At 62.5% G+C, this 12,845-nt stretch overlaps 1 protein-coding gene across 1 annotated transcript in view; it reads left to right on the forward strand.

The window, feature by feature from the left end:
- Nucleotides 1–12,845, forward strand: part of PIEZO1 (piezo type mechanosensitive ion channel component 1 (Er blood group)) — a 60,643-nt gene that overhangs the window by 41,752 nt on the left and 6,046 nt on the right. The window contains exons 11-38 of the mRNA XM_087827090.1: nucleotides 615–715; nucleotides 1,261–1,521; nucleotides 2,067–2,178; nucleotides 2,257–2,435; nucleotides 2,515–2,663; nucleotides 2,771–2,953; nucleotides 3,393–3,505; nucleotides 3,675–3,835; nucleotides 3,998–4,174; nucleotides 4,769–4,894; nucleotides 4,997–5,197; nucleotides 5,711–5,915; nucleotides 6,662–6,766; nucleotides 7,461–7,614; nucleotides 7,872–8,115; nucleotides 8,218–8,314; nucleotides 8,560–8,731; nucleotides 9,268–9,357; nucleotides 9,441–9,535; nucleotides 9,858–9,929; nucleotides 10,495–10,595; nucleotides 11,128–11,215; nucleotides 11,281–11,337; nucleotides 11,422–11,594; nucleotides 11,751–11,857; nucleotides 12,037–12,228; nucleotides 12,308–12,566; nucleotides 12,647–12,835. Of these exons, the coding sequence (XP_087683216.1) occupies nucleotides 615–715; nucleotides 1,261–1,521; nucleotides 2,067–2,178; nucleotides 2,257–2,435; nucleotides 2,515–2,663; nucleotides 2,771–2,953; nucleotides 3,393–3,505; nucleotides 3,675–3,835; nucleotides 3,998–4,174; nucleotides 4,769–4,894; nucleotides 4,997–5,197; nucleotides 5,711–5,915; nucleotides 6,662–6,766; nucleotides 7,461–7,614; nucleotides 7,872–8,115; nucleotides 8,218–8,314; nucleotides 8,560–8,731; nucleotides 9,268–9,357; nucleotides 9,441–9,535; nucleotides 9,858–9,929; nucleotides 10,495–10,595; nucleotides 11,128–11,215; nucleotides 11,281–11,337; nucleotides 11,422–11,594; nucleotides 11,751–11,857; nucleotides 12,037–12,228; nucleotides 12,308–12,566; nucleotides 12,647–12,835 (4,163 nt within the window). The remainder of the gene's footprint in view (nucleotides 1–614; nucleotides 716–1,260; nucleotides 1,522–2,066; nucleotides 2,179–2,256; nucleotides 2,436–2,514; nucleotides 2,664–2,770; nucleotides 2,954–3,392; nucleotides 3,506–3,674; nucleotides 3,836–3,997; nucleotides 4,175–4,768; nucleotides 4,895–4,996; nucleotides 5,198–5,710; nucleotides 5,916–6,661; nucleotides 6,767–7,460; nucleotides 7,615–7,871; nucleotides 8,116–8,217; nucleotides 8,315–8,559; nucleotides 8,732–9,267; nucleotides 9,358–9,440; nucleotides 9,536–9,857; nucleotides 9,930–10,494; nucleotides 10,596–11,127; nucleotides 11,216–11,280; nucleotides 11,338–11,421; nucleotides 11,595–11,750; nucleotides 11,858–12,036; nucleotides 12,229–12,307; nucleotides 12,567–12,646; nucleotides 12,836–12,845) is intronic.

Genomic DNA, 12,845 nt, shown 5'->3' on the forward strand with positions numbered 1-12,845 from the left:
GCTGGTGCTGCCCCCTGGTGGCCATTGGATTGTCTCGCATGTTGGCCTCACTAGCTGTGCTGGTCCCCGGCCATGCTGCTGACCCTCCGGGGTGGAAGGGACCCCAGGTCTCTCATCCTCTCCCCCCTAGTTTCTGGAGGACTTGACTGCTCTGTCTTCGGTTGGCCCAGAGGCCCAGGGTGGCTCTCTGTCATCTGGACAGATACCAGCTGGGTAGGACTGGGCAGTTTTCTGGGTGCTCTTTTTCTCTGACCTAAGCCTTGATTTCCATTTTGTGACTTAGCCCTGCACAAAGCAGGTGCTGAATCGCTGGCCTCAGGAGCTGGCACCCTGGGGACTTGCATATGCACAGAGCTGGAAGGGGGTCAGGGCTTTGGAAGTGGTATCCTGGAGAGGGGCTGCCCAGAGTCACATGACAGTTGGGGGCAGTGTCAGATAGGAGCCTGCCTTTTCTGCCCCTGGGCATACAAAGTGCCACCTGACCAGCAGCTCCCTCCTCCCACTGGGCTGCTGCGCACCCCCAGCCACATTATAGGGCAAAGTCAAGTGTGGACGAGGGGCTCTGGCCTGTTGGTGTCGGAGCTTCCCAGGTAACCCTTGCCACCACCTTGTAGTGTACACCAGGCTGGCTGAGCCAAGAGAGACCTCTCCGCTGCATGGCCTGGGACACCTCATCATGGCCCAGAGCTACGTGTGCGCCCTCATCGCCATGATGGTAAGGAGCGCCCCCCCCCTTCCCCGGGTAGGCCCTCCCGTGGGTTCTGAGAGGGATGGTGGCCCATGTTTCATAGCCTGATGCTTCCTCACCAGAAATGAATGGGGCTGTGTCCTGCTGGGCCAAGAGCCACGAGCCACCCTGGCCAGCCCATAGCTGCGTCTGTGAGCATGTGTGTGAGCATGTGTGTGTATGAGTGTGTATGAACGTGAGTGTGTGAGCACATGTAGGTGTGAAGGTGTGTGAGTACATATAGGAGCATTTATGTATGTGTGAACATGTGTGGGCATGTGTATGAATTTGTGAACGTATGTATGATTATATTTGTATGTGTGCATTTCTGTGAATGTGTATGTGATCATGTGTGCATGTGTGTGATGTGGGGATAGCATGTTTCCTGTGGCGCTGTGCTCCAGGCCAGTGGGGCACGTTTGCCTTTCTGCCTGAGCAGCTCCCTGGGGGTCCTGCCCCTCGGCACCCTGGGGAGCAGGCTGGGACTGGGCCAGGTGCTCTGTGCAGCCGTGCCCACCAGCCCCTGCCACCAGGTGTGGAGTATCACCTACCACAGCTGGCTGACCTTCGTGCTGCTGCTCTGGGCCTGCCTCATCTGGACTGTGCGCAGCCGCCACCAGCTGGCCATGCTCTGCTCGCCCTTCATCCTGCTCTACGGGCTGGCGCTGTGCATCCTGCGCTATGTGTGGGCCATGGACCTGCATTCTGAGCTGCCCACCACCCTGGGTCCTGTCAGCCTGCGCCAGCTGGGGCTGGAGCACACTCGCTACCCTTGCCTGGACCTTGGTGCCATGGTAAGTGTCCCTTACTCCAGGGCACCTGTGAGCATGTACTGGTGCCTTGGGTTTCTGCATGAGGTACCATTCTGTTTATGGGCCAGCTCCCAGGGGAGTGGGAGCTCCAGGAGGCCAGGCCCTTGTCTAGTGGTCACCAAAGGGTCTCTATTGGCCAGCCCAGAGTAGTTGCTTGAGTGCATGAGTGATGACCTTGTGTTTTAGGGGGCACTGTCCCCGTCTTCCTAACATAGGTCCTGTTAGTGTCACACATTGTGTGAGATGTGTGAGCTCGTGTGCAAGCATGTGTATGCAGAATTGTGTACAAACATGAACCCCTGTATACATATGTATGAACATGTGCAGACATGTGAGCCTAGTGTGCACATGTGTGCACTTGTGTGTGACTTGTATGCAGGCGTGTATGTGACAGGATTAGTTTGTTCCTGCAGAGGCCTGGCTGGCTGCCTCCCTGCTAAGGGTCTCTCCTATGGGCCCTGGCTTTGGGAGGGGTGCTGGGGTACCAGGCTGCCACCCCTCAGTGACACTGCCCCACCCCACCCCAGTTGCTGTATACCCTGACCTTCTGGCTCCTGCTGCGCCAGTTTGTCAAGGAGAAGCTGCTGAGGAGGGAGAAAACAGCCTCCACGCTGATGGAGGTCACTGTGGCGGACACAGGTGAGTGGGTGGGGCAGTTGGGCCAGCCCCCTCCCGCCTGGTCCTGGACTCACACCCGTCCCCCGCCTTGGCCCCCAGACCCCATGCGGACTCGGACGCTGCTCCGGAGTCTGGGGGAGCTGTTCACTGGCCTCTATGCCAAGTACTGGATCTACGTGTGCGCCGGCATGTTCATCGTGGTCAGCTTTGCAGGCCGGCTTGTCGTCTACAAGATCGTCTACATGTTCCTCTTCCTGCTCTGCCTCACCCTCTTCCAGGTACCTGGGGTGGTGGGGTGGGGCCCTCCAGCAGCCCGTCTCCCTGCGGGGGCTCACACGCCCTGACCTCGTCCTGCAGGTCTACTACAGCCTGTGGAGGAAGCTGCTCAAGGTGTTCTGGTGGCTGGTGGTGGCCTACACCATGCTGGTGCTCATCGCTGTCTACACCTTCCAGTTCCAGGACTTCCCCATGTACTGGCGCAACCTCACAGGCTTCACTGACGAGCAGTGAGTCACGGGCGGGTGGGCAGGCGGGCGAGGTCCGGGCGTGGACCCCTCAGCCCCGCACCGGGGACCCGAGGGGCCGGGCGGTGCTGACGGCGCCCCCTCCGCAGGCTGGGGGACCTGGGCCTGGAGCAGTTCAGCGTGTCCGAGCTCTTCTCCAGCATCCTCATTCCCGGCTTCTTCCTGCTCGCCTGCATCCTGCAGCTGCACTACTTCCACAGGCCCTTCATGCAGCTCACCGACCTGGAGCACATCCCCCTGCCTGGCTCCTGCCGCCCGCGCTGGGCTCACAGGTGCGCTGCGCCTGCCCCTGCCCCGCCCCTGCCTCCGAGGACGCAGGCGCTGGCCTTGGCCGGTGGAGGGGTGTGGGTGGGGGCAGGGGCAGGGGCAGGGGGTTTGCAGAGTGTCTCCACCTTGAACCAGCACAGAGAAGGGCCTTGTCTGGGAGAGGAAAGGAGGCTGGTGGGATTCGCATGGGAGGGCCCAGGGCAGGGGAATGGCCTCAGCCATCACCTTCACATGCTGAGGGGTCTCAGGTAGGGGGTGTTTTCTCTGACCCAGGGGGGTCTCCGTGATGGACTGTCAGCTGGGCTGCATGCTCTGACCTAGCAGCCGCAGCACAAATAACACAGGTCACCCAGCAGGGGAGGAGGGGGTGCAGGTAGGGTCTTCTGTTAGCCCCGGGAGGGCAGGAGCACTGGTAGGAAGTGACACTTTCGGGCCCTGTCCTAGGCAGGACGCAGTGAGCAGAACCCCATTGTTGCAGCAGCAGGAGGAAGAGGAAGCCCCCAGAGACCAGGGGTTGGGCACTGCTGGCCCCCACCAGGCCACGCAGGTCCCAGAAGGTAAGTCAGAAGGGTGGGGTACAGCCCCTGAGAGGTGAGTATAAGGTGCCAAGGAGCCTGGCCTCCGGGTCCCCTGTGAGCCCCAGAGCCTCGTCTACACAAGACAGAACAGCCCCAGGCCCAGGGTACCTGTTCCCTTCTCACCACCTGCCTCCCCACCCCCCCACAGTCACAGCCAACAAATGGGGCCTGGTGGCCGAGCGACTGCTAGACTTGTCCGCCAGCTTCTCCGACATCCTCACGCGCGTGCAGGTGTTTGTGCGGCGCCTGCTGGAGCTCCACGTCTTCAAGCTGGTGGCCCTGTACACCGTCTGGGTGGCCCTGAAGGAGGTGAGAGTCGGACACATACCTTCCTTGTCTGCAGCAGGTCACCCGGGGCACTGTGTTGCCCTCCCTGGATCTCGGGCCCACAGAAGAGGCAGCTGCCCCCCCCCCCCCCCCCCCCCCCCCCCCCGGCGTGGCTCAGCCCCACCCTCCCCGCCTGTCTCACAGGTGTCGGTGATGAACCTCCTGCTGGTCGTGCTCTGGGCCTTCGCCCTGCCCTATCCCCGCTTCCGGCCCATGGCCTCCTGTCTGTCCACCGTGTGGACCTGCATCATCATTGTGTGCAAGATGCTCTACCAGCTCAAGGTCGTCAACCCCCACAAGTACTCCAGCAACTGCACTGAGGTAGGGCTGCTAGGCGCTGTGTCCCTGAGCCTTGCGAGCCTCCCACGGGTCGGGGGCTGCAGGGACTGCTTCTTTAGCTCAGGGGGTGAGGGACAGATGCAGAGGGCCGTCCTCAGGGTCAGGGTCTTCCTAGAGGAGGTGTCTTCCAAACTGATCTGTGGAGGACCCACTGCACATGCCAAGGTGTCTGGGCTGGAGAAGTATCCTGACTCAGCTAACTCCCTGACGAAATACAGGTCATAGAATGAGGTGGTGCCGAGGCCAGATGTCTCCTCAAGGAAAGAGGGAGCCCCAGCCAGGCTGCAGAGGGGAGAGGCCACTTGGGGTAGCCCCTACCCAGAGCTTTCTCTTTACCTCTCCCTCAGCCCCTGTCTGAAGCCTCTCCATCCCTAGTCACCCTGTCCCCTTCCCCGTTAAGGTGGGTTGGAGGCTGAAAGCACCCCCATATCCCTGGCTGGGGGCAGCTGTGATCTGGCCCAGACCTGTTCTGGAGCTGTTGTTGGGAGAGGGACCCAAGGCAGGGCCGGTGGCTCCTGAGGTCAGCATCCAGTTACCAGTTGGGGAGCAGGTGCTGACACTGCCTTTGTCCCCCAGCCCCTCCCCAATAGCACCAACCTGCAGAAGACAGAGATCAACCAGTCCTTGCTGTACCGGGGACCCATTGACCCGGCCAACTGGTTTGGGGTGCGGAAAGGCTTCCCAAATCTGGGCTACATCCAGGTGAGAGCAGGGCCAAAGAGAGAGGTGGGCGTGGGACCACGGGGACCGGGGCATTTGGTGCTGGAGGCAGGGCTGGAGGGGCCTGACTGTCCCCCTCCCCAGAACCACCTGCAGATCCTGCTGCTGCTGGTGTTCGAGGCCATTGTATACCGGCGCCAGGAGCACCACCGCCGGCAGCACCAGCTGGCCCCGCTGCCCGCCCAGGCCGTCTGCATCGAAGGCACGCGCCAGCAGCTGGACCGGGATCTGCTTAGCTGTGTCAAGTACTTCATCAACTTCTTTTTCTACAAATTTGGGCTGGAGGTGAGGCTGGGCATCAACCCTCGGCCCTTCCCCAGGTGGGACTCAGCCACTGCAGGTCTGTGTCACCCTCAGTGGGGTCTTGGTTGAACATCTGCAAGGTGCAGGACCACAGGGACCCCCTGGGGGCACAGGAGGTGGACCACCAAGGGTGCCGGGCTCTCTCAGGCAAGGTCGGCCTTTAGAGTGAGGACAGGAGGGCCAGGACTGAGGGTGGAGACTGGGTCAGAGTCTCGACTTTGCCACAGAGCCCCCTAGCCTCAGTTTCCCCCCTGCACGGTGAAGACAGGTCCAGCCTCCCCATTCCTCCAGGAAGGTGGCATGGGATGCCCTGAACCTGGGCTACAGGCCTTCACTCTGTACAACACCCTACTGCCTTGAGGCAAAGGAGCTCTGCTGCCAGCCTGCCCGGCCACCCTGTGCTGCCTGCGGCCCTCTGAGCCCCCCGCTGGGTCCTTCCACCAGTTCCCTCCGTCTCCCCGTCTCACCTCCCCTTCCCCCTTCTGCCGCCCCCAGATCTGCTTCCTGATGGCTGTGAACGTGATTGGGCAGCGCATGAACTTCATGGTCATCCTGCACGGCTGCTGGCTGGTGGCCATCCTCACCCGCCGGCGCCGCCGGGCCATCGCCCGTCTCTGGCCCAACTACTGCCTCTTCCTGACGCTCTTCCTGCTGTACCAGTACCTGCTGTGCCTCGGCATCCCCCCGGCTCTGTGCATCGGTGAGCGGGGTGCGGGCGAGGGGTGCGCCCTGAGCACTGAGCGACCCGGTGCGCGTGACTGTGGCCGGGGAGTGCTGCGCGGGTGGAGTGACCCTCCTGCCCAGTGTTGCGTGTGTCAGCACTTTGTTCTTGTTACTTGTTGGGTAGTATTGTGTTTTGGATGTACCCTAGTTGGTTTCACCTTTTACCCGTGGAGACATCTGCTGGTTTCCAGTTTGGGGCAGTGAATGTTGGTGTACAGGTTTTTGTGTGGGCGTAGTTTTCCTTTCTCCGGGATAAACGCCCAGAGAGGCTGTCCCATTTGCCATCCCCACCAGCAACGTGTGTGTGATCCAGCTCCTCCACCCCCTCACCAGTGTTTGGTGGCGTCACTGTTTTTGTATCAGCCATTCTGATACGTGTGTGATGCCGTCTCACCTGGTCCATCCATGCCATGGCCCACCACTCGGGGAGGCTACCCTGCCCGCCTGCCTGCCCTCTAGCTATCACTCAGTTTCCCCCACGGAGGCCTGGGGCACCGTGTATGCCTGGGAAATGTGTATATAGCGTGTGCTGGAAGCTCTGGACCTGTGTGCTCTTGGACTCCAAATGAGAGTAGGGTGTGTTTTTGAGTCTGACTGTGTGAGTGTGTGTGTGTGTGTGAGTAAGGAATGACCCTGTGGACACTGGACCCCTGGAGGCTGTGGGTCACCAAATGGGAAAGGGACAGGATGTCTGGAGCCCTGAGGCACACCCTCTACCCACAGACTATCCATGGCGCTGGAGCCAGGCCATCCCCATGAACTCGGTGCTCATCAAGTGGCTGTACCTGCCTGACTTCTTCAGGGCCCCCAACTCCACCAACCTCATCAGTGAGTGCCCACCGGCTGCGCCCCTTGGCCACACACGCCACCTGCCAGCCTCACTGAAGGCCAAGGAGGTTCTGTGTGGGGAGGGGCAGCGGGCAAGTGCAGAACCTCCTCTCAGCCATCGAGGGGCACGTTGTCCAGGCCTTGCCCGCTGGCCCAGTCCTGTGGTTCCCCAGGAGGGTGGGGGGCTTTTTTTTCACAAGTGTGCCTAGTCCTACAGGATATTCCCATGAGACTGAGGCTCACCTCATATGTGCACACCCTGCCGTCAGACACACATTTGCTTGCTGGTGTGTACGCAGGTGTGCACACAGGTCTGCACACAGAGATAGTTGTAGGTATGGACGCAGGTGTGCATGGGGTAGGCAGAGGGACAGACGCAGGTGTGCACAGACTGATGCCCACAGGGTGTGCAGTCAGGCATGTAACCCCGTTTCCTGACGTGAATGTGGTACATAGAGCCACATGTACATCACATATATACAGAACATGTACACAGGTAGGTGTGATCCCCAACATCCATGTCTGCGTGTGGACATCACTTTCCAGGGTTCACACTCACATACATGTGTCTGCTCAGTTTCCACATACCTGTCTCTGGTCTGGGTACAAGATCGGCCCCCTGCGCCTGTCGTGTACCCGGCTTGCACATGGCCACCTGGGGCCGGTGCAGCAGCGGCCTCCCATGTATCCGCAGGTGACTTCCTGCTGCTGCTCTGCGCCTCCCAGCAGTGGCAGGTATTCTCAGCTGAGCGCACGGAGGAGTGGCAGCACATGGCCGGCGTCAACACCGACCACTTGGAGCCTCTGCGGGGGGAGCCCAACCCCGTGCCCAACTTCATCCACTGTAGGTGGGTCCTGGGGTGTCACCAACCTGCAGAGCCCAGTCTGGGCCGGGGACTCACTGGGGCTGCATACGCAGCAGGTCTGCAGGGCTGACAGACACCTGGCTGGAACTGAGCCGGGGGCAGGCGCTGCGGGTGCTATCCTGTGACAAGAGGAGGGGTGGACAGTGACCTTGCAGCAGAGGGGCCTTCTGGAGTTCCTCTGGCCCGAGGCTGTGGGGGGAGGTGGGGTCACCAGCCCACAGTGACACCCCACCTGGCAGGTCCTACCTCGACATGCTGAAAGTCGCTGTCTTCCGCTACCTCTTCTGGCTGGTGCTGGTGGTGGTGTTCGTCACAGGGGCCACACGCATCAGTGTCTTCGGGCTGGGCTACCTGCTGGCCTGTTTCTACCTGCTGCTCTTTGGCACCTCCCTGCTGCAAAAGGATACGCATGCCCGCCTCGTGCTGTGGGATTGCCTCATCCTCTACAACGTCACTGTCATCATCTCCAAGAACATGCTCTCGGTGAGCCGGCCACCAGCCCGCCTAGCCCCAGCCCCAGCCCCAGCCCCAGCCCCAGCCCCAGCCCCAGCCTCATAGCCTCGCTGACCCTCCTTCCACCCCTAGCTCCTGTCCTGTGTCTTCGTGGAGCAAATGCAGAGCAGCTTCTGCTGGGTCATCCAGCTGTTCAGCCTCGTGTGCACCGTCAAAGGCTACTATGACCGTGAGTGGCAGAGGGCAGGTGGCTGAGGGTGTCAGGGACACACACTGTTTCAGGGACTCAGACCCCTTTCCATTCCCCGTGCTCTTGCCCCATGTCCTTGACTTGCATCCTGTTACTAACCCCGAACAAATGTGCTTGACCCCTGCCTCTGACTCAGGTCCCCAACCCCTGACCTGCACCCCTGACCCCACCTGTGTTCCTGACCCTGATCATACCCCTAACCTGTGCCGGCACCTGTCCCACAGCCAAGGAGATGCTGGGCAGGGACCAGGACTGCCTGCTGCCCGTGGAGGAGGCCGGTGTCCTCTGGGACAGCGTCTGTTTCCTGTTCTTGCTGCTGCAGCGCCGTGTCTTCCTCAGCTACTACTTCCAGCACGTCAGGGCCGAGCTCCAGGCCACTGCTTTCCAGGCCTCCAGGTTGGCCCCGCCTTGGATCTCTTGGGCCCATCTAGGACAGGGCACTATTCCCTGATGTGACATGTCTCCTAGAGTGAGAACTGAGGACCACGGGTCATTAGCACCTCTTCAGGAGCCTAAGTGTACAATGTCCACCACGTCATGTGGTCTCAGCCCTGGCTCTGCGTGGGCTGGCGTTTCAGTCCTATTATTGCCCCCATGCTGGCCTGAGGTGCACCCCACCAGAGGGCCTCCCCCCTCCCCCTGCGCCTGGCCAGTGAGCCAGCCAATCTCCCTGTCCCCGGCCTCTACGGCTCCCACGGCCGCCTCTTTATTTGCATGTTTTTTGCCCCATGAGACTGGAGGTTGCAGGAGGGGTCCCCTCCCTCTCACTGCAGCACCGATCAGGGTGTCATGTTGGAGAGCTAGCCCTGTGGGCAGGGAAGACCTGGGCAGCTAGGCTAGGCCAGGGGCTGGGTGAGTGGCCTAAGCTCAGAGTAGGGGGAGCTTGTGCAGCTAGAGCTCGGCACCCCTGGCCCTTACTAACCTCCCCGCAGGGGCTTCGACCTGTACAACGCTGCCAACCTCAAAAGCATTGACTACCACCGCAAGGTCGAGGAGAAGTCCCTGGCCCAGCTGAAAAGACAGTAGGTGCCGTCTGGGGGACCAGGATGGGTGTGGGGGTGTTTTCCTGTCTGGCTAGATGCTCAGAGTTGTCTGCCTCCCACAGGATGGAACGTATCCGTGCCAAGCAGGAAAAGTACAGGCAGGGCCGGGTGGCCCTCAGCCACCCCCAGGAACCCCTGGACCCGGACCAGGAGCCAGGTGAGTGGATGGAGCCTCAAGGGCCCCTGAGCACTGGTGTTATCTGTGCTGCTGGAGCCTGGCCATGTCTGTGCCACGTGACGTCACACAGGGCTTCCAGCCCATCTGTCCTGTGCCATGTGGTCACTCTCTGTCCCTCCCTGTAGGCCACACAGCCTGCCAGTGACTGTCCATCTGCACTTGTGGGCTGTCCCCCACGCCCTTAGCACCATGAGAGGGTGCTCATCACTGAAGGGGCTCTGTGTCTCTCTTTGCTGAGGGGCCACCCTCATTCTCCATGTCTCCCCGCTGGCTCATGCTTGCCACCCCCTCCCCTTCACAGGGCCCGGCAGTCCAGGGGGCTCCTCCCCGCCACGGAGACAGTGGTGGCGGCCCTGGCTGGACCACGCCACAGGTACCACCCCAACCTGGCTGCCATGACCACTCTCAAGCTGCTGTGTGCTGGGTACCCTCCCCCCCTCAGTTGCTGTCTGCCTTTGGGGTGGACAGAGCTTGCCGGTGCGGACCTCCAGCCTGTGTACAGGCTTCATTCCAGCCGTGCAGTAATAAGGGGCTGGGTCTCAATTCAGCTGGGCCCCCCACTAAAGGCTCCGCGTTTTTCTAACTCGGGGTTCGGAAGTCTGAATCATCACTGCCACTCACAGCCTCTCTGCTTTCCTGGCCCTGCTCCTTTGTTCCTCTCGTCCAGTCTGGTCTCGTCCCATGGGTCTGGCCTGTGTCCTGTGCATGCGCCTCTGTTCTCCAGCCCGCTGCTCCCTGCCTCCAGCCACCGTGGCTGTCCCTTGGGGGGAGGATGGCATGCGGGCCTTGGCCCATGGGGTCAGGGGCTGCTAAGGGAACCCAAGTGGGGCAGCACAGCCAGGCCTATCACTGGGCCCCCAGAACCCATGAACTTGAGGGTCTCGCAGAGCCCGACCCCATGTGGGGGAGGCCAGCTCTCAGCCCCACCCTGCCCGCAGTCATCCACTCCGGAGACTACTTCCTGTTCGAGTCGGACAGTGAGGAGGAGGAAGAGGCCCAGCCTGAGGACCCCAGGCCGTCGGCGCAGAGTGCCTTCCAGGTGAGGGCGGAGGTCCCCCGCCCGCCTTCCCTGCTGATGGAGCCCCTGGGCCAGGCCAGCACAGGAAAGACAGATGCCCCCAGGGCCTGGGGAGCCTGCCCCGCCCAATCCAGACCCCCCAGGTCTACAAGTCAGATGGGACAGCAGTCTGTGGGCGCCAGAGGTCATGGGCAGCGCACCTGCTCCTGAGGTCCCAACTCTGCCCACCCAGGCCTGTGGTGGCCACCGATGGCCTGGCCTCCAAGAAGGGCTCATTATGTTTGCTGGTCACACTTCTGTCTTCTGAGCCAGGAGCGTCTTGTCCACCTTTGGGTCCCTGTTTCTAGCATGGGGCCTGGGTGCTGAGTGGGAACCGTGATGCGCTGGGTGGGCTGGGTGAACTGCCCTGTCCTCCCTCAACGGTCCCATGGTGCCCGCTTCCTGCCCAGGCTCAGGCTGAAGGTCCCCCGCTGGGCTGACCCTTGGCTCCTCCTCAGGAGCTCAGAGGTTGGCCTGGGAGACAGGGTGCTAATCCCAAGGCCCTGTCCTGCAGATGGCATACCAGGCATGGGTGACCAACGCCCAGACGGTGCTGCGGCGGCGGCGGCAAGAGCAGGCTCAGCTGCGTGTGGGTGAGTCGGGCTGAGTGTGGGTGGAGGGCAGGGAAGCAGGGCGGCGAGGCGCTGACCACCACCCCTATGCCCAGGAGGCGGCCAGGGCCCAGAGGCGGACTTGGCAGAGGGCCCAGAGAACGAGGTGGCAGGTGCGTGGGCCCCGGGGGTTGGGGGTTGGGCTCCTCTCGCTGGCTGCCCCTCCAGGGCCCTCCAGCCAGTCCCCCTCCCCGCAGGCCGCAGCCATGTGATGCAGCGGGTGCTGAGCACCTTGCAGTTCCTGTGGGTGCTGGGGCAGGCGCTGGTGGACGGGCTGACGCGCTGGCTGCGCACCTTCACGCGGCACCACCGCGCCATGAGTGACGTGCTGTGCGCTGAGCGCTACCTGCTCACCCAGGAGCTGCTCCGGGTGAGTGCTGCCGGACCGACCTCACCACCCCCGCCCCACCGTGCCCTGCCATGCTCGTGCTCCTGTGCCCGCCCCACCCCCGTCTCTCCCACCCTGGGGGCTGGAGCAGCGCTAGGACCACCTCTCCTGCCCTAATCCCCCTCACGTACCCTGCAGGGTGGACAGGTGCACAGGGGCGTGCTGGACCAGCTGTACTCAAATGAAGCCGAGGCCGCGCCAACAGGCCCCTCAGAGGCACGTGACATGCCTAGCACAGCCTCGAGGTGCGTAGGGGCTCCAGGGACTCGGGTGAGGTCCAGGACGCACCCCACCTGGCCTGTTCTCTGGCCCAGAGCCAGGGCCACCCCAGCGGCTATGCTCGGGCACATAGCCTCCCAGCCCCCGTCTACCCGGGACCTTGAGGCCCTCCCACCGTCTCTGTGACCAGCCTCCCCTCCCACAGCGGGCTGGGGGCTGAGGACCCGATAAGCAGTACGCCCGAAGATGCCAGCAGCCCCCTGAGCACCGGCTACAACACCCGCAGTGGCAGTGAAGAGATGGTCACCGAGCCCGGGGCTTCCCTGCACGGCTCCCGAGAGCTTCCCGGTAGCACTCGGACACGGATGCGCACGGCCAGCGAGCTGCTGCTTGACAGGTGCGAGCTGGGGGCAGCTGGTGGGGCCGCGGGAGGTGGGCCTGGCGGGGCCGGGCCTCCCTGAGCACGGTCCGTGCAGGTGCCTGCGCATCCCAGAGCTGGAGGAGGCCGAGCAGTTCGAGGCCGGGCAGGGCCGGGCGCTGCGGCTGCTGCAGGCCGTGTACCAGTGCGTGGCCGCCCACTCGGAGCTGCTCTGCTACTTCATCATCGTCCTCAACCACATGGTCACCGCCTCGGCCGCCTCCCTCGTGCTGCCCGTGCTGGTCTTCTTGTGGGCCATGCTGTCCATCCCGCGGCCCAGCAAGCGCTTCTGGATGACGGCCATCGTCTTCACTGAGGTGGGCGGCGGCCCGGGGAGCGGGGGTGGGGGCCGGGGCTGGGGTCTGGCCCTGCCGTGCTGAGTCCCCCCGCCCCACAGGTCACGGTGGTCACCAAGTACCTGTTCCAGTTTGGCTTCTTCCCCTGGAACAGCCACACAGTGCTGCGGCGCTACGAGAACAAGCCCTACTTCCCGCCGCGTATCCTGGGCCTGGAGAAGACCGACGGCTACATCAAGTACGACCTGGTACAGCTCATGGCCCTCTTCTTCCACCGTTCCCAGCTGCTGGTGAGTGCCG

This window comes from Miniopterus natalensis, chromosome 18, assembly GCF_054644295.1.
Source record: "Miniopterus natalensis isolate mMinNat1 chromosome 18, mMinNat1.hap1, whole genome shotgun sequence".
Taxonomy (NCBI): domain Eukaryota; kingdom Metazoa; phylum Chordata; class Mammalia; order Chiroptera; family Miniopteridae; genus Miniopterus; species Miniopterus natalensis.